The 25,637-nt window shown below is 45.5% G+C and overlaps 1 protein-coding gene and 1 long non-coding RNA gene across 4 annotated transcripts in view; both read right to left on the bottom strand.

Moving 5' to 3' along the window:
* Positions 1-202: 202 nt before the first annotated feature.
* The window catches only part of BMP1 (bone morphogenetic protein 1), a 183,055-nt gene continuing 157,620 nt past the window's right edge, over positions 203-25,637 (bottom strand). For 2 of the 3 annotated variants that reach the window (XM_081843860.1, XM_081843861.1), the window contains exons 16-20: positions 9,571-9,696; positions 6,907-7,034; positions 6,032-6,245; positions 4,953-5,203; positions 203-913 (exon numbers count right to left, since the gene is read on the bottom strand). In XM_081843860.1, the coding sequence (XP_081699986.1) occupies positions 779-913; positions 4,953-5,203; positions 6,032-6,245; positions 6,907-7,034; positions 9,571-9,696 (854 nt within the window). In that variant the 3' untranslated portion in view covers positions 203-778. Of the gene's footprint in view, positions 914-4,952; positions 5,204-6,031; positions 6,246-6,906; positions 7,035-9,570; positions 9,697-10,543; positions 10,970-25,637 lie in introns of those variants that run through there. The other variant, XM_081843862.1, reaches the window with a different exon arrangement.
* Positions 15,147-21,218, bottom strand: LOC309331622. The gene is made up of 3 exons (XR_014151908.1): positions 20,798-21,218; positions 19,315-19,389; positions 15,147-16,321 (listed from the first exon to the last, which is right to left on the bottom strand). It is a non-coding gene; the product is annotated as an uncharacterized lncRNA (long non-coding RNA).

Below are 25,637 nucleotides of genomic sequence, written 5' to 3'. Positions count from 1 at the left end.
ACCCATGAAAATAAAGATTCACACGGTAATTTCAGGAATTCTGGTTGTAGTACTTTCCCTTTTTGTAGGTCTGGACAAGTGGGGACTGCAAGTTCTGCTTTGATTCCAATTAAAAATTTAATTTAAAAATAAAAAAGTTAATGAAGGAGCAAGAAGTTTTCAAGTTACATTTTTCTTGGTAATGGAATATTTTTTTTAAAAAAAAATCTCAAATAGTAAACGTTTAAAGAGGCTGTTGTGCATCTCTTGAGAAGTACAAGAAAGAGTGTTTATTACATCATTACAACAGATAAGACAGCTTCTGCAAGCATGGCAGTCTCTCCACTGCATTTGGGTCTGTATAGTCAGACACTTTGCTGGTCAACCTGCTTTATAGAGTTTATAAAGGAAAATGTCTGCCATAGGTTGGATTTCCCAGCATTTAAATCATAACCTCCAGGACTGGGGGAGAGCCGTGCAGACAAAGAATCAAATTGTAAATGGAAGCTGTGAAGTGGTTAGTCCTGGAGACACTCTGCTCAAGAAACAAAGAGGCACAGAAACGGACATTTGTTTTTTAAATGAAAGGACTCCCCCGAGACAAGTCTGTATGAGCAGCTGGCAGCACCTTTGCTTTTGCTTGAGTGTTTCACACTCTGAGGTGTATTGTGTTTTTCTCCTTCCAGTCTATTTGAATTTTCTCCAGAGTGTCTTTTTTCCTTTTTCTGCAGACAGTGGAGACCTGCCCCTCTGTACTGGAAGGCTTGCTCTCCTTCGTAGGGTGTTGGGCGGCCAGAGATCACTTGCGTGTGTGCAGCGTGTCTTGGAACTTGGTACTGGTGTAGCGCAGGTGGAAACCCTTCTTGTTAATGGTGTCATCTGAGTGGAATCTTACCATCACGGAGTCACCAGCAGAATAGACCTCTTCTGGAGGCTAGCAGGAAGGAAGGATCAAGAGAGAGAACAGGTAAGATGAACTGGGGAGACACGATTCCTTCTTAACCCTAAGAGGTAAGATCCTGCCTTCCTCAGGATAGGCAGGCTTATGTTCCATCCGTGCCCCCCAAAATCCAGTTTCTGTACCTTGAAAACCCAAATCTGTGCTTGAAATTAGGCAAGTCAAGCAGTGGTGGTTGAATTTGCATAGGAGGCCGAGCTGATTGGTGCCAGTAATTAAGCCTCTGCAAAGAGATGTCGCGGGGGGGGGGGCGTGACGGAGGGAGGCAAGGAAGCTCCTCCTTTCTCAGCACCCTCCTGCTTTTGCCATTATCCTGGCAAAGTGTACTGAAGTATTGCAAATACACTACTTTTCAATTTTGCTTGCCTTTCTATTTGGCCTCTCAGTTTCAAGTGCTGCCTAAGGTTGCACCAAGTGGTCTCACAAATGCATTATAATGGGAGAGGAAATGTGTTATAGTAAAATTGCTGGTGAACAAGGGCTGGGGATTTCCATAAATATACCTGAGTGACCTTGAGCCCATCACTATCTCCCAGCCTAAGCTTCCTCACAGGGTTATTGTGAAGACAGGAAGGAACCATATTTTCTACCACGAGCTTTTTGGACGATGGGAAGAATAAAAATGTAATAGTTAGATGGATAGATAAGTGTTTGAAAAGGGGGAAACTGTCTTTGCTACATTACTTAAAGTCTGTAAGGGATGTAAGTGAAATACAGTGGTACCTCGGGTTACAGACGCTTCAGGTTACGCGTTTTTGGGTTGCGCACCGCGCCGAACCTGCAAGTACTGGAATGGGTTACCTCTGGGTTTTGGTGCTCGCGCATGTGCAGAAATGCTAAGTAGCACTCTGTGCGTGTGCAGAAGCACCAAATCGCAACCCGCGCATGCGCAGACGTGGCCCTGCGGGTTGCGAATGTGCCTCCTGCACGGACCACGTTCACAACCTGAGGTTCCACTGTACCCATGATATGTACCCATGATGATGCAGCAGAAATTTCAGGCTACTGCTGTAGAAATCTATGGTGCAAAGCTTACCATATTTTTCGCTCCATAGGACACACTTTTTCCCTCTTAAAAACTAAGGGGAAAAGTCTGTGCGTCCTATGGAGCGAATGCAGCAGGGAGGCAGGCAGGAAAAGCCCCCAAGAGCCGCACACAAGCTTCGCACGGCTCTTGAGGGCTTTTCCGCAGGAGGGAGAAGGGACTGACGCAGCCAGTCAGTCCCTCCTCACAGAAAAGCCTGCAGGAGCTGCACGCTCCTTAAAGGGTGCTCGGCTCCTGTGGGCTTTTGCGGGAGGTGGGGGAATTGCCATCCCGGCTGGAGAGGCTGTGCAAGGCTAAAGAAGCCAAGACAGCCAGCAGGATCCATCCCGCTGGCTGCCTTGGCTTCCTCTTTAGCCTTGCGCAGCCTCTCCAGAGCGGGATGGATCGCACTCGCTGTCTTGGCTTCTTTAGCCACGCTGGAGAGGTTTAGCTCCCAGCTGGAGAGGTTGCGCGGCTATGGCAGAAGCCAAGACAGCCAGCGGGATGGATCCCACTCACTGTCTTGGCTTCTTTGCTCTTTGGGGCTGGGGGGGAAACCTGGGCTTCCCCCGCAGCCCCGAGAAGCTCTAGGAGAAGCGGACAGGCTGCGCGCATAATATTTTTTTCTTGATTTCCCCCTCTAAAAACTAGGTGCCTCTTGTGGTCCGGTGCGTCCTATAGAGGGAAAAATACGGTAATATGCAATCGTATGCATGTCTACTCAGAAGTAAACCCCAATGAGTTCAATGGAGCTTACAACCAGATAAGCAGGCATTTAGTTACAGCCTTAAATGCTTAATTATGGTATCTATCCTAACAGGGTTTAATCAATCTAGACTGGCTGCAGTAGTGTTTTTAGATTTCTATTTTATTCCAATTGCATTTACAGTGGTACCTCAGGTTAAGAACTTACCGTATTTTTCGCACCATAGGACGCACCTTGTTTTAGAGGGGGGAGAACAAGAAAAAATAATTCTCCCCCTCTCTGCCCAGCGCCCCTTCAGCGAAGCGGCAGGAGGCGCTGTGCAGAGAGGGGGAGAATTTCCCCCCTCTTGTTTTCCCGCTCTAAAACAAGGTGCCGTTTAAGGTGCGTTCAGGCGGCTACCTTGGAAGCCTGGAGAGCGAGAGGGGTCGGTGTGCACTGACCCCTCTCACTCTCCAGGCTTCAGGTTCCTTTTGACCTGCTCTTTGGGGCTGGCGGGGGAAGCCCACCACCAGCCCCAAAGAGCAGGTCAGGGAGCAGCGGAAAGGCGCAGCGGAGAGGCTGCTGCCATAGCCGCGCGTCACCTCTCCAGCCGGGAGAGGGTCGAGGGGCTATGGCGTCTTCGCTCCATAGGACGCACACACATTTCCCCTTCATTTTTGAAGGGGAAAAAGTGCGTCCTATAGAGCGAAAAATATGGTAATTCGTTTTGGAGGTCCGTTCTTAACCTGAAACTGTTCTTAACCTGAAGCACCACTTTAGCTAATGGGGCCTCCTGCTGCTGCCACACCGCCAGAGCATGATTTCTGTTCTCATCCTGAACAAAGTGCTTAACCCGAGGTACTATTTCTGGGTTAGCGGAGTCTGTAACCTGAAGCGTCTGTAACCTGAGGTACCACTGTATTGGGCTTCATTGGATCCAAATATTCCAGCAAGGGTTGGAGTAGAAAAGGATATGGAGTCAGGCTCAGGTTGTATGGCAAATCAGTCAGGAGAAAGAAGTCCACAAAAGAGGAGTTAAGTTCTCTTCTGTGCCCCCATATTACTCACTGCTTCCCGCTTATGCAACAATGTTAAAATATGTTTACAATGGTACCTCGGGTTACATACACTTCAGGTTACAGACTCTGCTAACCCAGAAATAGTACCTCGGGTTAAGAACTTTGTTTCAGGATGAGAACAGAAATCGTGCTCCGGCAGTGCGACATCAGCAGGAGGCCCCATTAACTAAAGTGGTGCTTCAGGTTAAGAACAGTTTCAGGTTAAAAACAGACCTCCAGAACTTACTAAGTTCTTAACCCGAGGTACCACTGTAATTATCTCTATTTTAGCAACATTCTCAACAGGGCTCATGCAAAACATTTCTGTTGCCTGAGGTCAAAGAGAAGAGGTCACCCTGTCCTACTCTATAAACTGCCAGCTGACCAGACTGGCCCTTGAACCTGGCTCTCCCACGGCCCCTGAGGGCAGCCGGCTGGCCAGGTGGCACACACAGCGGGGGCCTCCCGCCCTGGCTGCTGCTGCTGCTGTTCCTTGCCCCCCCATTACCTGCCACCTGAGGCAGCTGCCTCACTGCCTGCCTTATGACACCCTTGATGCTTAATGGGTTTTTAAAAGTGGGTTTTTTAAAAAATTAACATTATAGCATTACAGTGTTATAGCACTGAACCTCTCTTTCATGAAAAGAAAAGAAGGCTAACTGGATTATCTTTTTTTACTGCTAATTAAAAGAGTGATAAAAAAATGAACCAGGCATAAATGTCATCTATTGCAATGGTTATAAATGAGCTGTGATAGGGTCATATGCTCATTATGCCTACATAAATGAAAGCAACCCTTCTTTTCAAAAACCTGCAACAGTAGCACTGAAGGCATTTATTCCTTCTTCTGAAAAAGAAAGGTGGAAGAAGCAGAGGGAAAAGGCACGCTGTCACTGGCAGGGTCGCCTGGCCGTGTGGATGATGTGCCTTTACAAGTGCATCCTGGGGCTCTTGGGAAGGCCAATTTTGTGCTGTTTTCATGCGGACGAAGAAACAATGGACATCCTACAGAATTACAGTCTTGCCCCTGGACACCATAACAAAGTTAGAAACGGTTTGCCCAAGTTCTAAAAATAAGCAATTCACCAGAGTCACTTCTGTCTTATTATATAGATATGCATTCTGCTCCTGTCCCAATTTTATCATCTAAGTGCTTTGTGCCATCTTTGTTTTGTGCTTCCGCCAGAGAGAGACTCCTGGAACAGTAGCACAAGAAGAGAGCAACAGGGTACTCAGCAAGGAGCTCACCCCAGAGCCGCAGTAGCGTCCCAAACGGGGGGCTGTCCCGTCATAGCCATCAAACAGCTCCATGTAGTCATAGCCACAGTCTGCCTCTTCCTCAATCTCAAATGTCTGGAAGATGAGCTCCACCCCATAGCCTTCTTCAGCCACAATCACCCATTCGCACTCCGAGCCTCCAGGGTAGTTGTTGTCTCCAAACTGGGCATGAGAATAGAGATCCTTGGTTTTTACTTCAGCTCGCATCTGGCCTCCACATTCTAGAAATAAGAACAAACACACAGTGGAATTCTGGGTTGTCCCAAAAGAAAGTGCACCCTTCACACAGTGAGTGAAGCAGACAAGATGAGTCATTTGCTAGCCAACAGAAATCCCACCCCACTTTTCTAGACAGCTGGATTTGGCTAGACATCCCTTAGCTGGGATCTCGGAAGCTGCCTTCTGTCCACCTAGTCTAGTGTTTTCAGTTCAGTTTGGCAGTGGTTCTCCAGAGTCCTGAGTAAAGTCTTCCTCATCACCTGCTTCTTGAACCTTTCTTTCCTAAACTCACCATACCAGGACTTGAACTCAGGACCTTCTGCATCTAAGCATGTGCTCTATCGCTGAGCTATTCTCTCTCCACCAGGGCACTGACAAATGGTTCCCCATGACACGCGCTCACTAGGGAAGCGGTGAAATAAAGGCGTTTGGTCATCTTTAAACATTCCTGGAGGACTGGAGGGAGGGAAAGTGAGATGTTTAAGGTGTGCCCACTTACACAGTAGGGCAGGGATGGTACCCTTCTATCTCCTATATGTGAATTACTGTTTTTTGACCAGAAAACCCTGGTGGATGAACCTTTTGTGATGGGATTATCTGATGCATCAGCTTCTTTTATAAGGCCTTCATAGCTACTATTCTGGTTTCCAGGGCTATTTTTCCAGCAGGAACTCACAGGTACTCAGTTCCTGCCCCTCTCAGGTGAGTGCCATTGCCATTCTAAGAGAACGAAGGAGGAGCTCATGATGAGTTCCGGCACCTCTTTTTCTAGAAAAACAGCACTGCTTAAGACCACCCATCTTTGGCAATGAACCAGTGCTGGGTGTTACCTGATGTGTAGGTTGCCTCAAAGCCTTTTCTTTGGACGGAGTTATCTGAAAAGAACCTGAGGAACATCCTGTTGCTAGAAGAGATAATGGGGTCTGGTTCTTTAGACCCACAAAACCGGCCCAGGACAGGAGCTTTGGCGTCTTTCCCATTGTAAACTTCCAGGTGATCATAAGTGCATTCTTGGTGGCCTTCGATATCCAGCTCTCGAATGGTCTGAAATAGGAAACTTGCTTACAAAAACAGTGGGCGGCAAAGTGCACCGCGTGGCTTTACTGAAGGACTGCTCTGCGGAGGGGATGGTGGCCACAGGCCACATCAGACTGCCTGGCCTCACACGACAAGACATTGCTTTGTCATACAGACATTCATTCATTCATACCCCCTTGCCTTGGCGGTTTCCAACTGGAAACCCAGATCATGACTCTCAAGGCTTAGTATTGATACTACGGCTGCCAGGTGCTGAATCCCAAGAAGCTTCAGGTGCTGACTTTGGTGAGCCAGCTCACCTGGAGGACTAAAGTTTTTAATTTTATGCTTGTATGTTTTATTTCACATGTGCATTGCTTTTCACTGAAAGCAGCCCAGAGACATTTGTATTATGGAGTGGCATACAAATAACAAAGATTGTCGTCTCCCAGAGGTGATGTTTCAGGGTTCTTGTTTTTTTTAATCATCAGCAAAGAACCACCCTTCCTTCCACAAAAATTCTGCAAAGACAACCTGTTACTTATGGTAAGGGCTCCCCACCTGACCCCTTATTTGCCCGCCTCTGTTCCTGGTGAGTTAAGAGGACTGCCAGTCTAAATGCAGTTTGAAACCCTGTTGATCTATGCCTTGTTTTTCCTTCTAACACTCTTCTCTCCTGCTCAGTTACCAGTTTGACACGGTGTCCTGGCGTAGTTGTTATTGCCCAGGTGCATTCCTTCTTGCTTGGGTATTTATCAGGCCAGTTTGGGCTGGTGATGGTTGCAGTGATGGAAGTCATCTTGTGATCACAGCCAGCTGTAAGAAGTGGGACTCAGTAAACAGACAGATGCCATGAAGTCTACTTTCTATTTCCATTCCATACAGAGAAAATAGGAAGGACCCTTACTAATCTATCAGAATATTTCTCTATCTAGTCTTGTATTGCCTATACCAGACAGGCAGCAGCTGTTTTAGGCAGAGGTTTTTCCCTTTCAGCTAATCTCTTTCCTTTTAACTGAGGTTAGCAGGGACTGTACCTGCAACCTTCTGTATGAAAACCTTGTGCTCTAAACCATGGAGATTTTCGGCCTCCCTGGGAATTAGATATAATGTTATGGATAGTCCAATGGGCACATTAACACTGCCTAAAATATTATATAGCATTTTAAACATGCAAAGTGCATTTAACTTGTCTTTGCCCCTCCACAATCCTGTGGAATAGGTCACAGTCTATCCCCACTTAGGGCCAAGAACTGAGCAGGGTAATTCATACCCCCATTGCTACAAGTCTACCAAGTCTCTCCCCTCAGCAACACCCACCCACAACCCCTCCACCCGGCTTCATTCTAGTTCCACCATTAACCCATCAGCCATAATAAATAAATTGAATGCTTGCATTTATAGGTAGCGTACCTCTGAAGATCATATGCAAGGGCATATGTTAGTTTCCCATGGCGTTTGGCTGGAAACAAGAGTGCTGGACTTGCCCAAGGCCAGACAGGAGCACAGGGAAAAGGTGGGGAGTCTGAGCCACAATGTGCTATCCATTTCCCTTCAGTTAATTTACACTCCACCACAAAGAAACCTGCCCAAACAAACTCCCTTTGAATTTACCTGCTAAATACTCACTTCCCACCCAGATTCCACCACAATCAATTCTTCTGCTTTTCTCTCACTCATTTCTCCTCTGCTCATCCTCCCCTAAATAAAGCTCTTTCTGGTCTCATTCATGCCTGCCTAGAACTCTCCTTAGATGCCACCAAGGTTGTAACAGCAGATGGATCCTCTGTTCCCCACCCTCTAGGTTTCTTGGGGAGAAAGTGCAACTGTTGTCCTGGAAGAACACACTTGATGAGCCAGTCCAGCCTGCAGCCACTATACTACCCCACCAAGCTCCTCCAAAGGAGCAAATTGTTAAAAAACACACGTTTGCATTAATGCTACTGCCAGAGCACCAGAAACCACCAAACAATCCAGTATTGAGATCCATGGAGTTTTCCCCCTTGAGATGACAGTTCAGGGGCAGCTTCTTCCATAAAGAGCACAGCATGATGAACCACACCGAAGGGACAGTGGCCTACCCACCCCTGTGAATCTACAGCACAAAACAGATCTAATTCTTGATCTTCCAAATCTAGTCTGGCACCTTCTCTGCTGAACCCCAATAACTTTCAAGTGAGAGCAAGCACAGTACATTTGCCAGACTAGTTCTTCAGCAAGCAGTGAAACAATCAAGCCTGGGATCTGAGATCTGTGTAACAGTACATTGCATTAAAGCAGGGTAGGAGAACAGGATCCAACCCCTGGGCCAAATATTGACCTCCCTAACCCTTTGCAGGCCATTTTGATGAGTGGATGCAGACTCCCTCCTGCCAATCACCCGATGTCACAATGGCAAAACAAAAAATACTTATTGGCGGACACAGCTGGAGTTGCACCTACAAAGGAGGAGCATTTGCACTGCGGATTCTTGGGCTTGCTGCAAGTGCAGATCCCAGCCAGCTTGCTGTAGGTGCCCATCAGCTGTTGGCTGCCTACATGAAGTCCGCTGGGATGTGCTGTGCTACCAAGTTCCTGAAGTGGAACTCCCTTGTGCAGCTAAATGGGGCAGGCTTGCTGCCAGCACCAATAAGTAAACTGGCCCTGAGAAGAAGCACTTTTAAGGCTTCAAATTGTTCCACAGCAGCCGCATTTTCACCTGCCCCACATCTGATATCACATATGACATCAGAGGTGGGACACATGGGTGCCTCGCAGGGGGAAATTGTGACCTATGCTTTAGGGCCTCTTGACGTGTGCAGGCTACAAGTTCCCCACCCCTACATTCAAAGCAAGGATGGGGAACCTGTGACATTCCAGATGTTGTTCCTGCTCCCACTCCCATCAGCCAGCAGGACCAGGGTTCAGGGGACCTGTAGTCCAACATCATCTGCAAAGCCACAGGCTCTCTACCCCGGCATTAAATACTATTACAAAAACCTGACCCTGGCCCCCTATCTTCCCTTGCCCCATGGACACCCCTAGTTCACCCCTTGCTTCATCTCGCCCAGTCTTGCCTATTCTTAACTGGCAGCAACTCTCCCGCTTCTTAGGCAGAAAAAGATCTTTCCTCCCCCCTGCTCCCTCTTCCTGGGGATGTGGCCAGGGATTGAAACTGGGGTCCTCTGTATGCAAAACATGTTAAGAAAGTGGTCAATAGCTGGCACGTATTACACAGGTGGAGGGCATCTATCTTGCATCGCTGGACCCAACCAATCTTTTATGCCTATGGATTTTCAGACAAGGGTTTTGGCATTGGCACTGGGAGATCCACAAGGGGGACCCTTTTCACCAAGAAAACCATGTAACGCACCTTCTTTGCAGTCATGCTTGTTGTCGTGCAGCACAAAGCCGCTGCGGCACTGGCACTCGTAGCTGCCAAAAGTGTTCAGGCACTCGTGCTGGCATCCACCATTATCCTTCGAGCATTCATCTTTGTCTAGGAAAGAAGCGTCACTTGCTTAGCAGCTGCCCCCTGCTGACCAACACAGTTATTGTAGACAAAGTGGCATCTAGATCAGCTGAATTAATTTGAAACCTGGCAACTTCCTCCCAGTGTCAGTGAGCCCATGGCATGATTTCAGCAAGATTAAGTCCTTCATAAATTCTATGGTTTACCACACGATTTGAGTCCTCCCTGAACAAGGGAGAACAAAACGCAATGACACTTTGGGCCAGTTTATGCAATCAGCAGAATAAAAGAGTAGAGCTATTCCTGGGCGGTAGCAGTCCTCAAGTAATGGAAGTTTGAAGGCCTCCTCCCAATGAAGCAGCATGTCAAGAGCAGTTTTGTCTCGCCTTCTCCCAGGGAAATGTGCAGAGAGGGGCCTTCAGGAACTGCCTATAGTTGTCCATAGTCCAACAAAAGCTTTTCCACTTGAGTCTGCTGACTGAATAAACTGGACTTTTCATGCCACTGCTTGCCTCTTCCTTGGTTTATGTTAGGCTAGGTTAGTGACTGTTCTTCTGACGGGGCCATTTGACTCCAGCACCTCCCCCGCCCGTTCTCAGAATGCAGAAAGAAACTACCAAAGCACCAAGCTACTCTGATGCTCAGCAGCACCCAGATTGGCAGGACAGCCCCTCATTAAGTCTCTCAGCAGCACAAATCAGGATTCCACAGTATGTGAACAGTAAAATGGATGGTGCCAGAGCCCATAATCCTAGCCAAGACTACCCTCTATGTACGGATGATGCGACACAGCACATAACAAATGGGCATAACCATTACCTGCTTACTGAACAGATGAGCAAGAAGAAAAACAGACACATGGACAACAAGGAGATGCAGGAAAGAGACCAGGACATGGTGCCCCTCTTTACTTATCAATGGAAAATGTCACAGACACAATAAAAAGGCAAAAACAAGGTCAGCTGGTCAATGACAAACCAGAGAAATCGAAAAACAACAACGAATGTTAAAAGCACCAGCAATCAGTTCAGTCAAGAAAGGATTTGGGGAGTTCTGTTGGGGCAACGAATAGGGCTGTTTTCTTGATGGCAAAACCCCCAAGGTTAGGGTAGAACAAAGGAGGGGGGTTCTCCCTGTCTTGGGGAACATGAGGAATACTGATGAACCCATTCCTTTGGAGGTGCTGTGGAGTTCCTGAGAAACAAATGGAAGGGCAGCCAAGTTCAGTATGGGGCTTGTGTGCGCTTCTTCAGGCGAAATTTCAAGCCTGGAGGACGCATTTTCGGTAGCTGGTTCTTTTCTGAAATGAGAGAGGGAGAAAAGATGAGAGGAAGTACAAGGGAATGGGCTGAGGTGGGGAAAAATAATGTTACTTTTAAATAATCTGTTGGAGGGGCATGCAGTGAGAGGCCATACTCTTACAGTGCATACCACAAACAGCCAAATTAAGAAGCAGCTAAGATACAGAGAGGGACACAGCTACAGGAAAGAGAGAGACTGCATCAAGAAGAGGCACTGCAGTCTGGTTGAAGGCAGAGGGGTCTAATAAGCTGATTCAACCTAAAGCACAGTTCCAGGACCTTCAGCCGAGCTTCAAGTGATGGCTATCAATGCAACTTTGGTGTACCTGTTTGCAGTAGAGACAAGGTTGAGACCTGGGAAGGATGCTACCCACAGCTCAAGAAACATCCTTGGAAGATGTTTAAGATCCTACCCTGTTAAATCAGCAGAAATTCTGGGTATGCCGAACTGTGGCATCCTAATCTAACAGCACAAAGAGAACTGAGATTTCCAGGGCCCAAAATCAAAGCCCCCCAAAATGGCTCACTGCCAGATTGCAGGAAGCAGCATTGGCAGGAGGCTCAGGAAGGTGCAAGCCAGAGGAGGATTGCTGATGCTCCATAAAGGAGAAATGTAATGTACCTGCACGTTTTTTCCCTTTGGGGCAAACAGCAGTTTGAATTTGGGTTATGAAAAGAGTGCTGTGGGAAGGGTTAAAAATACCTCTCCCCCACTTGATTTGGCTTCCCTACCCTGCTTAGAACTAAAACAAAAAAAGAGCAAGAACTTAAAAGCCAAAATGTTGGTTACTCGGCCGCTCACACCAATACTGTCCACTTAGTTGTCGTGTTCTGTGCCTTCCCACTTTTCTTGCCTGGTACTCTGATCCAATGCATCTCAGGTGTATACACATTCACACCATCCTCTCGTTTTTCTCAGAGAAAGAGATATATATAATCCCTTTTTTTCTTGGGCAGTTCTGCTGCTGCGTCTTTGGCAGGTGGGCCCTTTGCATGCACCCCGGTGTGGGGAGAGGCCAGAAGACCTAATGTTCCTCTTTAAAGAGGAATTTGCTTCCTCACTAGGAAAGCTGGAAGTGATTACTCCCTCTGGGCTCCAACTGCACCAGCTTTCCTCAGGACACATCCCAGGAAAAGAGTTGGTGCAGCCTAATTGCTCCTTTACCTGTTTCTGATTTGGAATAGGGTCTACTGGAACTCTGCAACTTCTTACATCAGAAGGCCATCCATGGAGATGTCTAACTTGAAATGACACTGACCTGGCAGTGTTTGAACCTCTGGTATAGTAAAGAACACAAGGTGGCACTTGCGTACCTTTAAACCTTAAACTGTGCACACAGATCCCAGAGCACTAAAGCACACAAGCCTAAGCCTGAGTTTGTGTGCATTTCTGAATCACAAACACAAAAGCTCTAACAAAACAGATACAACAAACAACAATTTAAGCAGAGCTGCATTATGCTAACATGTAATGGCCTCTGACTCGAAGGGCTGTTTGGATACCTGTTGACAAATATCACTGTTTTACATCTGCCTAAATAATAATAATTTTATTATTTATACCCCACCCATCTGGCTAGGTTTCCCCAGCCACTCTGGGCGGCTTTCAACAGAACATTGAAAACAGAATAAAACCTCAAACATTAAAAACTTCCCTAAACAGGGCTGCCTTCAGATGTCTTCTAAAAGTCGGATAGTTGTTTATTTCTTTGACATCTGATGGGAGGGCGTTCCACAGGGCGGGCGCCACTACTGAGAAGGCCCTCTGCCTGGTTCCCTGTAACCTCCATTCTTGCAGTGAGGGAACCGCCAGAAGGCCCTCGGCGCTGGACCTCAGTGTCCGGGCAGAACGATGGGGGTGGAGACGCTCCTTCAGATATACTGGACTGAGGCTGTTTAGGGCTTTAAAGGTCAGCACCAACACTTTGAATTGTGCTTGGAAACGTACTGGGAGCCAATGTAGGTCTTTCAAGACCGGTGTTATATGGTCTCGGCTGCCACTCCCAGTCACCAGTCTATTTTTTTTAAAAAATAATATTTATTACTTTTAAATCTTACAAAAAAAAGAAGAAAAGAAGAAGAAAAGAAAAAAGAGAAGAAAAAAAGGCAAAAGAAATACAATACAATACAATATACAATGCACAACACAACATTAACACATTAAACTAAACATAAAAAAATAAAAAACATACATCATACCGTTTCAATGCCCTATCTTTCATTCCCTCATTTCATCGACCTCCTCTCACCTCCCTTTTTGTATTCCACTTCTATTAATTATTTCAGCAATTCCTTTCCCTCTTTCTCTATTTTCTGTCATATAATTAACTTAACTTATTTTAACCTTATCTTCCATTAATACCATAATACTTATTTATACTTAACTCCTTATAACATTTCTACTAAAGCCATATAATTTCATTCCAACATTTTTCTAACACTCATTAATTTTACAATATTTCTATAAATAAACTTTAAACTTTTTCCAATCTTCTTCCACCGTCTCTTCTCCCTGGTCTCGGATTCTGCCAGTCCTTTCCGTCTATTCCATATGGTCCATCAACCTGGTGATCTTCTGTCCGAGGCTCTTAACTCTTTTCCAAGTCCCTTCTGCAGATCTTCTTCATATTTATACATGCACTTTACTTTGTCTTCTGTTGATCTTGTTCTTAATTTCCTTCCTTTGATGCCGAGGAGTAGATCTCGGGGAGGCTCCAACCTAGCAATATTTTTATTCTTTCTCGACAGGTCAGCCAAATCTCCGTAATTAGCACTAAAGTCCAAAAGATGTTTCAGGACGTGTTTCAAAATCCCTCCAAAACTGAAAGTCCCCACAACTCCAATCTCCTCCTGGCCCAAGTCCAAATCCCAAAGGTCAGTACATCCCTGCATGAGGGAATCTATCCAACTTTCCTTCTCAAATCCAAGCAGGGTTCCAATCCTCAAAATCTGACTTTCTCTAAATTCAGTCATAGAAGGCAACAACTTATATTCATCAAATTGCCTCTGTAAGACTGGGACTCTCTCCGCTTGTATTACTTTAGGTTCAACAACAACTTTCTCCCTTGCCTTCTCAGCAATTTGCCATGTCAAAGTAGATTCCTGAAACAATTCCTGAATAATTTCTGTATAGATGTTCACTTTTTGTCCCAAATCAGTCACTTTTTGTCCCAAATTGTCAATTTTGATAGTCATCACATCCGTCTTCTTATGAAGCTGTTCCAATGAGGCACTTATCTTGCATAATGCAATCACCAAGGCTTCTTCTGTCGACATTCTTACCAATCCAAGGTCAATCCCTGGTTCTCACAGTTTTTTATCTCTGCAGCTGGTAATCCCCCCAGCTCCACTCCTGTAACAGTTTCAAAGGCTCCCTCTAGAGGGAAACAATTTCTATTTGTATCAATCCTTTTAAACACAGTTCAAGCAACAAAATTAGTTTCAATTTTCGGTTACTTTTACTCCTTTTTAAACGCAGAAGGAAACAATGGAAACAATATATTTCTCTTATTTAGCTATCTGTCCACATACGTTTTATTCACAGTCAATAAACTTTCCCAAAACGTCAGTCTTACTAGCAGCCCTTTTCCAGGTTCGAAGCAGTGGTAATTTATCTTTCTTCACTCTCTCTCCTGCAGGCTTACACGATCCAAAATTTCCCCCCTCTTTTCCTGCTTTCAAGGGGGGGGGTTAATAATTTTAACCGATGGAGGTTTAATCCTTTACAGAAGACTTTCCAAGACTTTAGCTTGCAGCCTCTTTGCTTCAGTCTATTTACAAAAGGGGAAGGCGGACTTCCTGTTTTAAACCTCCCCGTTTCGGTGCCAAATTAAGACGTTTAAAAATCCAATTTTCCGTTCTACTCACGGGTAGTTGTTTTAAGATCAAATTGTCCACAGGAAAAAGTCAGCGCTCTCCGACAACAGCTGTGCGGCTTCACTCCATGAAAGAAGCAGTCAATTCGAAGCACCGCGCCACTCACCCCACGTCGCTCCGGATCCCCGAAACCGGGTTTCCCCGTGAGTAGGGGAGGCGCAAAAGGTGCCAGCCGAATCCCACGTTCACAGGCTTCTCCCGCCTGTGATTTTTGGTGGGTCCTCGCCTTTGCCGTGGCGGCCAAACCTTAATTTCCACAAAGCAAATTCCTCCCGATCAGAGGAATTCAGCCATTGCTGGAGGCGCCAACCCGGAAGTCCCACTCCCAGTCACCAGTCTAGCTGCCGCATTCTGGATTAGTTGTACACAGTTTCTGGGTCACCTTCAAAGGTAGCCCCACATAGAGCACATTTCAGTAGTCCAAGCGGGAGATAACTAAAGCATGCACCACTCTGGCGACACAGTCTCCAGGCAGGGATGGTTTCAGCCTGCATACCAGATGGTGGTGGTAAACAGCTGCCCTGGACACAGAATTGACCTGTGCCTCCATGGACAGCTGTGAGTCCTAAATGACTCCCAGGCTGTGCACCTGGTCCTTCAGGGGCACAGTTGCCACATTCAGGATCAGGGAGTCCCCCATACCGCTTTATCCCTACCCGAAGGAGTCTCAAAGCGGCTAACAATCTCCTTTCCCTTCCTCTCCCACAACAAACACTCTGTGAGGTGAGTGAGACTGAGAGACTTCAGAGAAGTGTGACTAGCCCAAGGTCACCCAGCAGCAGCATGTGGAGGAGTGGGGAAGCGAACCCGGTTCCCCAGATTACGAGTCTACCACTCTTAACCACTACACCACACACCACAAGACTTCATTTTGAATCATCAGAGAAGCACCAGGTACCTGCCGCACTTCCAGCTGCCCATGTATTCCTTGGTTGGCAGAAGCACCCTAGGATTGCTTTCTTACTGTCTGCCATCACTCTGGTGATCTTGTCCTCTTGCTGAGGTGTGTGCTCTAAGGCAGAGGGATTCATTCGCATGCTAACCAGGCCTTGGGTTAGATGGTCCTCAGGGTCCTTCTGACACTACTGTTCTAGGATTCTACAATTCCCCAAGTGGACTCAGTGGTCTTTCTGCTGCCTACACTTTATTCGGCTCCAGACACAACCCACTGTGCTGAGAAGGGTAATTTTCCCCACAAGAAGGGCATGCGCACAAATGTGTATTTGCTAGAGGAGCTGAAACACCAAGTAGTTTTTTCCCTGCATTCCCTACAAGGTTTTGCTACACTAGGGTCCTAGAGAGCTTGAGGAGAACATTAAAATGGCTTCTAGGGAGCTATTCTTCAGTTACTCTAGGTTGTTTGAGCTACATCACTAGGACAAGTGACAAATAATGGGGCTTGAGACAGTTTTGGAAAAGGAATCCAACAGAGGTTTCATCCTGCTGCTGGGCACCTGAAGATGTGCTACTGTGACCTGTGTGAGAAGAGACAGAAGGGCAGGAATTGGTTTATAGCTTTGCAAGTCTTGCATCTTTGGTCTTTGTAGAAACAAGAAAAAAATGCACTTCCCTATTTACATTTTCTGCACATTCAGCATAAATATTTGTTGTCAAGGTGGCTAACAATTATAGATAAAATATAGCGCAAGGCAGGGTTGCCAGGTATAGGGGGTGCAAGGGCTTCAGTCCCCTCAATAATTTGAGGCAGGGGGCCCAGCCCCACCAATACGAAGGGGGGCTGTCACCCCCCACCGCCGCCAGGTGCCCTCCATGCATCCTTGCCCCCTCCTGGCACTTGCCGCGGGGAGAAGAAGGCCCAGCGTGGAACCCAGCTCTGCACTCCCCATTCTCCCCCCGGCGTGCGAGCACGTGTCACATGATGCACCCCTCCAATGTGGGGAGCAAGTAGGCACCCTGGCGCAAGGCATGCAGAAAAGATGAAACCCTTATATATAGTTGGAAGAGATAAAAACCAAGAGAATCTTAAAATGTATATTTTAACATGAAATCAAAGCTAATCAATGTCTGGGGTTTGTTGAGCTTAAATGATGGTTCTGAGCTAATGTTAAAAAGCTGCCTATATATTTAAATATGTATACTGATGTACTTATACGATATATGAACGTGATTTTGTGTAATTTTCTAGGACTTCCGGGTTAGCGCCATCGGCAATGGTGGAGCTCCTCTGACTTAGAGGAACCCGCTCTGCGAAAATCGGGTCTTGCCACCGCAGTGAAGGCGGAGACCCTTAAAAAATCCCAGGCAGAGGAAGCCTGGGAACGTGGGATTCGGCTGACACCAGGAGTGCCCCCCCACCCGCAGGGAAACCCCTTTTTTGGGGCTTCAAAACGACGTGGGGTGAGCGGCGCGGTGTTTTGAATCGACCGCTATTTTTACGGAGTGAAGCCGCACAGCCGTTGCCGGAGAGCGCTGACTTTTTCTTGTGGACAATTGGATTGCAAACAACAACCCATGAGTAGAACGGGAAATTAGGTTTTTAAAACAATTTAATTTGGCAAGGAACGGGGGAAGGTCTAAACAGGAAGTCCACCTCCCCCTTCTGTAAATTGACTGAAGCAAAGAGTTTGTTAACTAAGGTCTTGGAAAGTTCTACGTAAAGGATTAAAACTTCACTGATTGAAACTATTACTTACACTCCCTTTGGAAGCAGGGGAAGCCTGCTGGAGAAGGTAAAATTTAGGAACTGAAGCATCACGTCTCCAAACCCGGGAGAGGTCCGCGAGGAGCCCATTGACGGTGAATAGAAAGGTTTGACAGCTGTCAAATTTGACAGCTGTCAAATTTGACAGCTAGCTGTTAAGATACAAAGAAAGACTTTGTTTCCATTGTCCATTTCTGCGTCTAAAAAGAAGGAAAGGTAACTGGAATTGTTATTAATTTACTTTTGAGACTTTTGGGACTGTGCTGTAAGGATTGATAGACTGCTTTCCTCTAGAGGGAGTTTTGGGACATGGTCATAAGAATGCAGCTGGGAAATTAGCCTAAAGATAAAAACTCTGACAAATTGGCTTTGACCTTGGACATTTCAAGGATGTCGGCGGAGAAAAAAGCTACGCTTGAATTGAATAGGACATTTTATCTGTTGGGAAAGCTGCATGAACAGATAGATGCCATGGCTACCAACGTTGATATTTTGGGAACAAAAGTAGGCATCAGTAAAGAAGTCGACAAGAATCCGGCACAATAATCTTTCTCAACTGAACAAACTGAAGAACCAGAGAAGGAGAAAGTTGTTGTTAAAGTGATGCAAGGGGGAGCTTTAACCCTACAGAGACAATTGGAGGATTACAAGTTGAGGCCTTACATGACTGTAATTAGGAGAAGCCAGTTTTTGGAGATGGGAGCCTGGCTTGATTTGGAAAATGAAAAGTGGAGAGATCACCCTATGTGGGGATCAAATGACTTTTGGGATATGAATTTGAGCCAGGAGGGGACCAAAGTTTCTGGGGCCTTTGGACTTGGAAGAAGTGTGAAACAAGATCGGGAATACTTTATGGGCCCTATCTTTAATTATGGAAATCTGGCAGACTTGATAAGAAGGAATATGGCCATCGTTGGGTTGGAGCTCCCCCGAGAACTGCTTCTTAATATTAAAGATTATCAAGAAGATCGGCAGATGGGACATGAAAAAGACTTAAGAGCCTCAGATTTGAGATCTCCAGGTTGATGGACTGTTGTAAGCTGATGGAACTGTTGGCAGGGGCCGAGACCGGGGAGGGGAGACAGTGAAAGAAAATTGGGAATTTAAAGTGTATATATTGAGAATTTTTTTTTTTTTTTAATGCTTTTAATGAGAGATGGAGAAATCGTGGAATGCAATTTTTATGACCCTAGGGGAAATGTCTTAAGAGAATAGGTTTAAATGTATCAGTTTTAATGAGAAATAAGATTAAATAAAGTAAAAGTGGATGGCTAATTGGTGAAAGAGAGAATGGAAAATTACAGTATATTAAGATAAATTATTAGGATAAAAATAAAGATGAAGGATTTGCTGAAATATCTGTTTGAACTAGAAAACAAAGAGGGGAGGTGTGAGGAGGTCAAGGAAATAAGTCATAGAAAGAAAATTATGTAAAGGTTTAACTTGGTTTTTCCCCTGTTTTGATTGTATGTATTTTCTAATAATTTTTTTTTCCTTTTTATCTGTTTTTGTATTTTTGTATTTTTTGTTTTTTGCATTTTTTCTTGGAAATGTCTTGGATTTTTTTGTATTGTGTTTTCCGTTGTTGTAATGTTTTTTGTAATGTTTTAAAACCTGAATAAATATTATTCAAAAAAAAAAAAAAGATTTTGTGTAATTTTCTTTATGGTTATTACAAGCAAGCAAGCAAGCAAATAAATAAATAAAGGCAAAGACAAAAACTGCAAAATGAAAAAAAAAAGCTAAAACTGTAGCAGGTTTTGAGTGTTATTGATTTTCCATGTAGTTTCTGCTGCTGGCATTTACCTTTCTGCTTAAAGATTCCTCTTTTATCCCAAAGTGAGAGATGAAGCTGCATTTAATCTATTATTGTCACTCTGTCTCCTCTCCTTCTTTCCTGACGGTTTTTTTTTTTTTAAATAATTTTTATTGGGTTTTTACATTTTATAACAACAAACACACACACAAAGACAAAAACACACAAATACAATTACATACCCTAATTTTCTTTACCCACTTTCATTGACTTCCCCCCACCCCCTCCTCTTACATCCCAGTTCCAATAATTTAATTCAGCAAGTTCTTACCTAACCTCTTAAACATATTCATATTGCTTTTAAAAATTTAATTCTTTTTGTTTATCTATATTCAACTTATCCAATTCTCTTATAATCATTCATTTCTTTTTTTTTTAAGGTCGATCTAACTTCCCTTCCACAAATTTTCCCTTTATTATATTAATTATAGGTCACATTGACCAAATAAAACAAATCATAACATTTTATAGTTCTATTCTCTCTCCCCCCCCTGCCCCGGTTTCTGTCCCTTCCCAAACAAATGTCCCAAAAACAAACAAAAAATAGTTCTTTGTTTCAGAATTCAAGGTCATAAATACTTTACTCAGAGCCATACTCTGCTCTTGCAGGATTCCCACGAGAAAGAACATTTTTTCTATCTCTGCCAGTAATTTTCCCTCTGCAGCCATTGTAATGTCACTAATTCCCCCTAGGGGGCTTTCGGTTATTTAGTAGTCCTTTTCCAATAATTTGTTACTTTGTTATTATCAGTACTTTGTTTCCAATCGCCTCAGTTCAAATGTATCACCTTTAATTCAGAGAGTTGTTAAATAACAAAATTCTTTACTTTGTCTGCCCGTTTGACAGCTTCTTTGACAGCTGTCAAACTCCTTTCACTTCTTCCTCCGGCACCCAAACAGGACACTCCCAGGTTTTGGGGGGGATTACACACAAAGTTCCAAAGTTCCTCCCTTTCTCTCCAGCACAAAATCTTCTTCTATCAAATTTGTGAAAAACTTTTAAATCATCAAAACAGTATTCATTCCGCCTTAATTCTCCGTTCCTTGCTTTAAATCGTCTATAAGTAGAGGGGGTGCGGACTTCCCTTTAACACATCCCCCGGTCGTGCCGAATTCAAAGGATAAAAATTTTTAAAAGTCCAAATTCCACTACTCACGGGTCCTTTGTTATCCAGTCCAAATTTTGGGAAGAAAGTCAGCGCTCTCCGGCCATGGCTTGCGGCTTCGCTCCACTGAAGTAGCGGTCTACTCTCAGCACCACGCCACTCTCCGTACCCTCTCCGTAGCCTTTAAAAAGGCTCTTCGTGGGTCGGGGAGGGCGCTTAAGGTGCCCACCGAGTCACCAAGTCCGCAGGCTTCCGCGCCTGCGGTTTCTGAGGGTCCCCGTGTCGCCGGCACGGCAAGACCCGTCTTCAGCAGAGCCGATTCCCTCCGGAGCTCGGAGGGAATCCGCCATTAGCCGTTCGCGCTAACCCGGAAGTCCGCTTTCCTGACGGTTTCACACAAGTGGCTTTAACTAGTTCTTGATTCAATCTTTTTTTTTTTTTTTTGTCATGTGACTATAAACCTAAATTACCCAGAATGCTCAGCTGCCTTGCATATGCCTCTCCTCTGCATATGCCTCTGTCTTCTGCCTGAACAATGGCCAACCCCAACAGAATTTAAGTATTGCATATAAAAAGAGTTGTTGTCTTCTTGCTCCCTCGTGCCTCTCACCTCTCCCTCTTCCTTTTCTTTCTAAAAAAGCAAAAACAGAAAATGCTGACTGTTCCCCTTGCACCACCTGTGCGTGCCCTGGTTGTGCGCTATGAATGACCCACCAGCTGAAAGTCAAAGCTGCAAGCCACAGGCCCCGTTCACAGGAGCCCAGGGATCCAGAAAGCACCTAGCAGAGAAACACGCCCCCCAGGCAGTGCAGCTCCAGCGGCGTAGTGTGGGTTGTCAGCACCCGGGGCAAGGCAAGTAATTTGCGCCCCTAACCCCTAACCTGCCGCCGCTGCCAGCTTCTTCTTGCTGCTGCCTGGGCTGGGGTATTTACGGTAAGGTAGCCACGGCGGCGGCGGCGGGTCCGTGTCAGGTGATCTGAGGCGAGTTGCCGCTGGCGCTGCCGCCCAAACGACGCCGCTTGCCCGGAGGAGGAGGAGGGCAGAGAGGCGAGGAAAATGCAACATGGCCCAGCAGCTGCAGCAGCAGCAGCGGCGGCAGTGGGGCTGTGAGGAGGGGCTGCCTGGCGCGCCCTCCGCGGCCCTGATGCATGGGACCGCGGCGAGCGCTGAGAGCTGCTGCCTGCCGGACGCCTTCAGCCCGGACGCACGCACAGCTCGTCGGTTCCGTGAGACGGCGAGCGCCCCCCCCAGATGTTGCGCCCGGTGCTCCCGGCCCCCCCTGCACCCCCCACGCTACGCCACTGTGCAGCTCTGGTGGTTTTGAAATCATAGGCTTAAAGAAATCTCTTCCTTCATGCAGAGAACTGTTGCAGAGCTCACCCAACATAGTAAGTGATAATAAGAATAAGAATAAAAAAAAGGTATGACTATTATATTTTATATTAGACTGATACCTTTTAGGTTTAACTTTGCAAGCTTTCGAGCTACACAGAACTTGTGAGGCAGGAAAAGGCTGATGTTCACCGATGGCTTTTGTTATCTTCAAAAGGCATTGCTCAGCTCTAACAACACTTCAACAAACAAAGCCTGCCTGTTACTTGCACTCCTGATGTGGTGGCAAAATGCACATCCAGAGCAATACTTGGAAGACAAGGATGCCCATTGAAGGGGCTTTGCACAACTTTCCCTCGTTGCCCATTTTCTGCCTCACTGGAGTCTGCAAATGGCAGCATGAATGGGGTGCAGCTTCTGGAGACTGCTGTCCATCAAGCAATGGCTTTTCCCAACTGCTTTGCCCCCCCCCCCCGCCTGAGGAGCCCCTCCCAGACCACGACTGGGAGCACAGCAGAAGCCACTAGGGAGAGAGAAGAGGAGTTCAGGGATATTTCTTTAAAAAATAATTCAGTTGTGTGTCCTTGTTTCTCAATTTGATCCTCTTACATGATGTTGTATGTTTTGTGGTATTTTATGCATTGTGACTTGACATTATTTTTTATTGATTATTGTTTAGTAATTCTTTATTGTAACGGAGAAGTGTAAACTGCTTAATTCTTATTTGCTGATATTTAATTATACTGTTTACTACTACATTTTAATGGATCAATGCTTTGCCCCAATATTAATGAATATTGCTTTATTTTATATGTTGTTTATTTTAAAGCTATTGTGACTTTTTTGCATTGGGTCAGATTGTTATTAGGTGTGTGAACATTGCTGTCTATTTTGTTGTTTCTTCAGCTTGTAAACTGCCTTGTGAATAGTAACAGAGTAAGGCGGTATACAAATTTAAAGTGAAATGAAAAAAATGACTGGATGTCTGTGGGAACTGAGTAGTGGGGATACAGATATGCTCTAAGCACACTGCCCAGCAGGGACCTGGTAATCCAAGATTTATGTTCAACAAGGTTCCAGATGAACTCTGAGATATCCCCGCTGCACTGAACATTGCCACTTCTCAGTTCAGGCTACTTCCCAGGGTTGATGTAAAGCAAAACATTGCTTTGAGCTCCTTGGCAGAAAACAAAAGCCACAACTTAACAATAGTTAATAATGTTCGCTGATGTTCTGGTGATGAGCTGGCAGTACTGTGACACACAATCTGATGAGAACGGGATAAAATCTGTATTTGTAACCAGTTTTGCTTTCTCTAGACAATCTGCATGGCCAGATTGTTCTGATTGGGATCACTTTGAAGGCAGATTGCAGGGGCTATGGCATGATGGCACAGGCCTGGTGGGCAAAGGTTTCCCAGGACTACTTTATCGTTGTAATTTTTGCTTTAGAATTCAGTGCTACTCGGAAGCTTGCACATTCCTTTACCAGCAGATCTTGAGTCAGTAACAAATACCTCCAACATTCATTTTGTGTTTCATTTGCAAGGCCTGTTAGGGACATGATAGTACACACATTAAGAAGGCTAAAAACATTCATCTTAACAGTGTCAAAAGTTCCTATATATCAACAGTCAATAAGGCCTCTGCTCAGGTGAGTTCCCTTGAACCATAAGGAAGAGGAAGATAACAAGGTACTCACCCTGCTGCCTCTGAAGTCTTGTTGGCTGGGTTTTATTCTGGGATGGTTCCTGGCTTCTTGATTGCTGGGTGACTCCTGGATACCTTACATGCCTTGCTTTTGTTTTTTAAAAAGTAATTCAAACATACCATACCCCAAAACCAACTGAAATGATTTCTGACCTAGTTGAATGTTCCCCAGCTAACAGCAAGAGAGCACCCTTCACAAACAAAGTGGCCAAGCCATCTTCTTTAGAAGCTGGGCTCATCTGATGCCATACGTGGAGGCTTGCAGAATGCCTTGCCCAGAACTGGGGGGGGGGGGCGCGTATTTCTAAGGTGGGGTGGCAAACAGGGTGCACTGATAGGGACCGGAATCCAGGAGAGGGAAGAAGGAAGCACAAACCTTTCATTGGCTTTCACCTGACTTTTATAGATGGATAGTTGGAATGAGACAATTTTTTTTTACCACACCTGACATTTGGTAAACTTCCTTTTATAATCTGGGAGGTACAAAGAAACCAAATGGTTACATACACTCTGTACTAAATTACCACTTGGTAAATGTTTGTGTGGCTCTACCCAGATTTAGGGAATAGCACATACATGCACATGGTTAAGCCCATCTTACTTGACACATGACTTAAAGAATACTCATACATCCAACTTCTGTTATAGAGACAAGCACAGTCTTGAAAAGGATTGCTCCCCAGAACCAAATCCTTTGCAGCAAATAACCAGGTACCTAGGTACTGGCATAATGATGCAAAAGCAAACCCTTCATGATCAGCCACCCTCAAGGGTTTCACAGAAGAACAAAAGCTGCAGATATCCTCAAAGGTTTATCCAGGAATTAAACAATGATAATTTAATAAGATAATTTAAACTGACAAAGTTATTGCCTAGACTTTGATCCCACCCAAGGGCTCTGCTTAATGCTCATCAGGTGATGTGGAGAGGCCTTATAGCCAGTGAGGTTCCTTTGAGCCCTGACTGGGAGCATCATTCCAAAGCCTTGGGAAGAAATCTCTCATAGCCCTGCTGGCTGAGACCTTGTTGGCCAAAGACTCCAGAACTGAACCCGGGATTTCCTGCATGCAAAACAGGTCGTCTCCCATGGCGGGGGGAAGAGTGCATTGGTCCATCTACATACATAGAGGCCTTTAATAAGCCGTTGAGAGTTTCTGCAGCTTTTGTTTCCCTGCCATCTCTTTCCTGTGACATTGCTGAAGCTTTTGCTGATTATGCCAGCTGGAGCGGCCTGCTTTTGAAAGTGTCAAGATAAAAGTTGCTCAGAAACCAGAGATTATTTTGTCGCACTGACATGAAAGTAACAAGACAACATGGAACACAAGACAACATAAGCAGGTAATGGTTTCCCAACATCCTCTGCCTTCCCTGAGCCAGCAGTGGTCTGGCTACATTCTACATTCTCCTCTAGAATCTCTGTGTGTATTGGGGGGGGGGGGAGGTCTTGCCCCACCTTATATGCTGCATACATCAGACAGATCATTCCTGCAAAAAGGCAAACAATCTTCAGGATGGATTGACAACAATGCCTAACTAGTCCAGAAAAAGGGGTGTCGGCTCCCCACTGCCTATCCTATATCAGGGTTTGTCAAAGCAAGTGGAGAAACAGAGAAGCTGCCATCAAGCGGAGCAAAAGCCACGTTGCCTTGGGATGTGGTCAGAAGAAGGGCGTGCAACCCCACAGCCAAGTGTGTCATAGCTGAGAGTGGAGTTGGTAAAAGGTCAAGCAGAGCACAGTGTGCGGAGCACACAGACAGCATAGGACAGGCAGGAAAAGCAGTGAACTTGCAGAGTTCATACGCCTGGTGAGTGTTAAAATTGAAAAGACCAATGCTAGAGGATGCAGTGCCTTAAAGAAGGCAAGTTGGCTCAATGTGAAAATGGAAAGCTCTGTCTGTCATTCAAGAAATGACCAACTTTGGATTTGGCTCCAAGTCAATGCTGAAATGAAGAGCAGCATTTAGGTCAGGGCTTCCCATTGTGGAATTTGTGCCTTCTAGGGATCAGGAGAGTACAAGCTGGAGAAGGCACCAGATGGAACCCGATGGATGTGGCAGATTAAGGGCTTTTCTACACTTCTTCACTTTTCTCCACCCAGATGGAGCAAACGGCAGCTCAGGTTTCCTCAGGAATGATTTCTGCTCGGATTTAGAGCTAAAGAGCAGC

The sequence above is a fragment of the Podarcis erhardii genome (genome assembly GCF_964252035.2).
Source record: "Podarcis erhardii genome assembly, chromosome: 16".
In the NCBI taxonomy this organism is placed as follows: domain Eukaryota; kingdom Metazoa; phylum Chordata; class Lepidosauria; order Squamata; family Lacertidae; genus Podarcis; species Podarcis erhardii.
The sequence above is the reverse complement of the archived record's forward strand: the minus strand, read 5'-3'. Positions and strand labels throughout refer to the sequence as shown.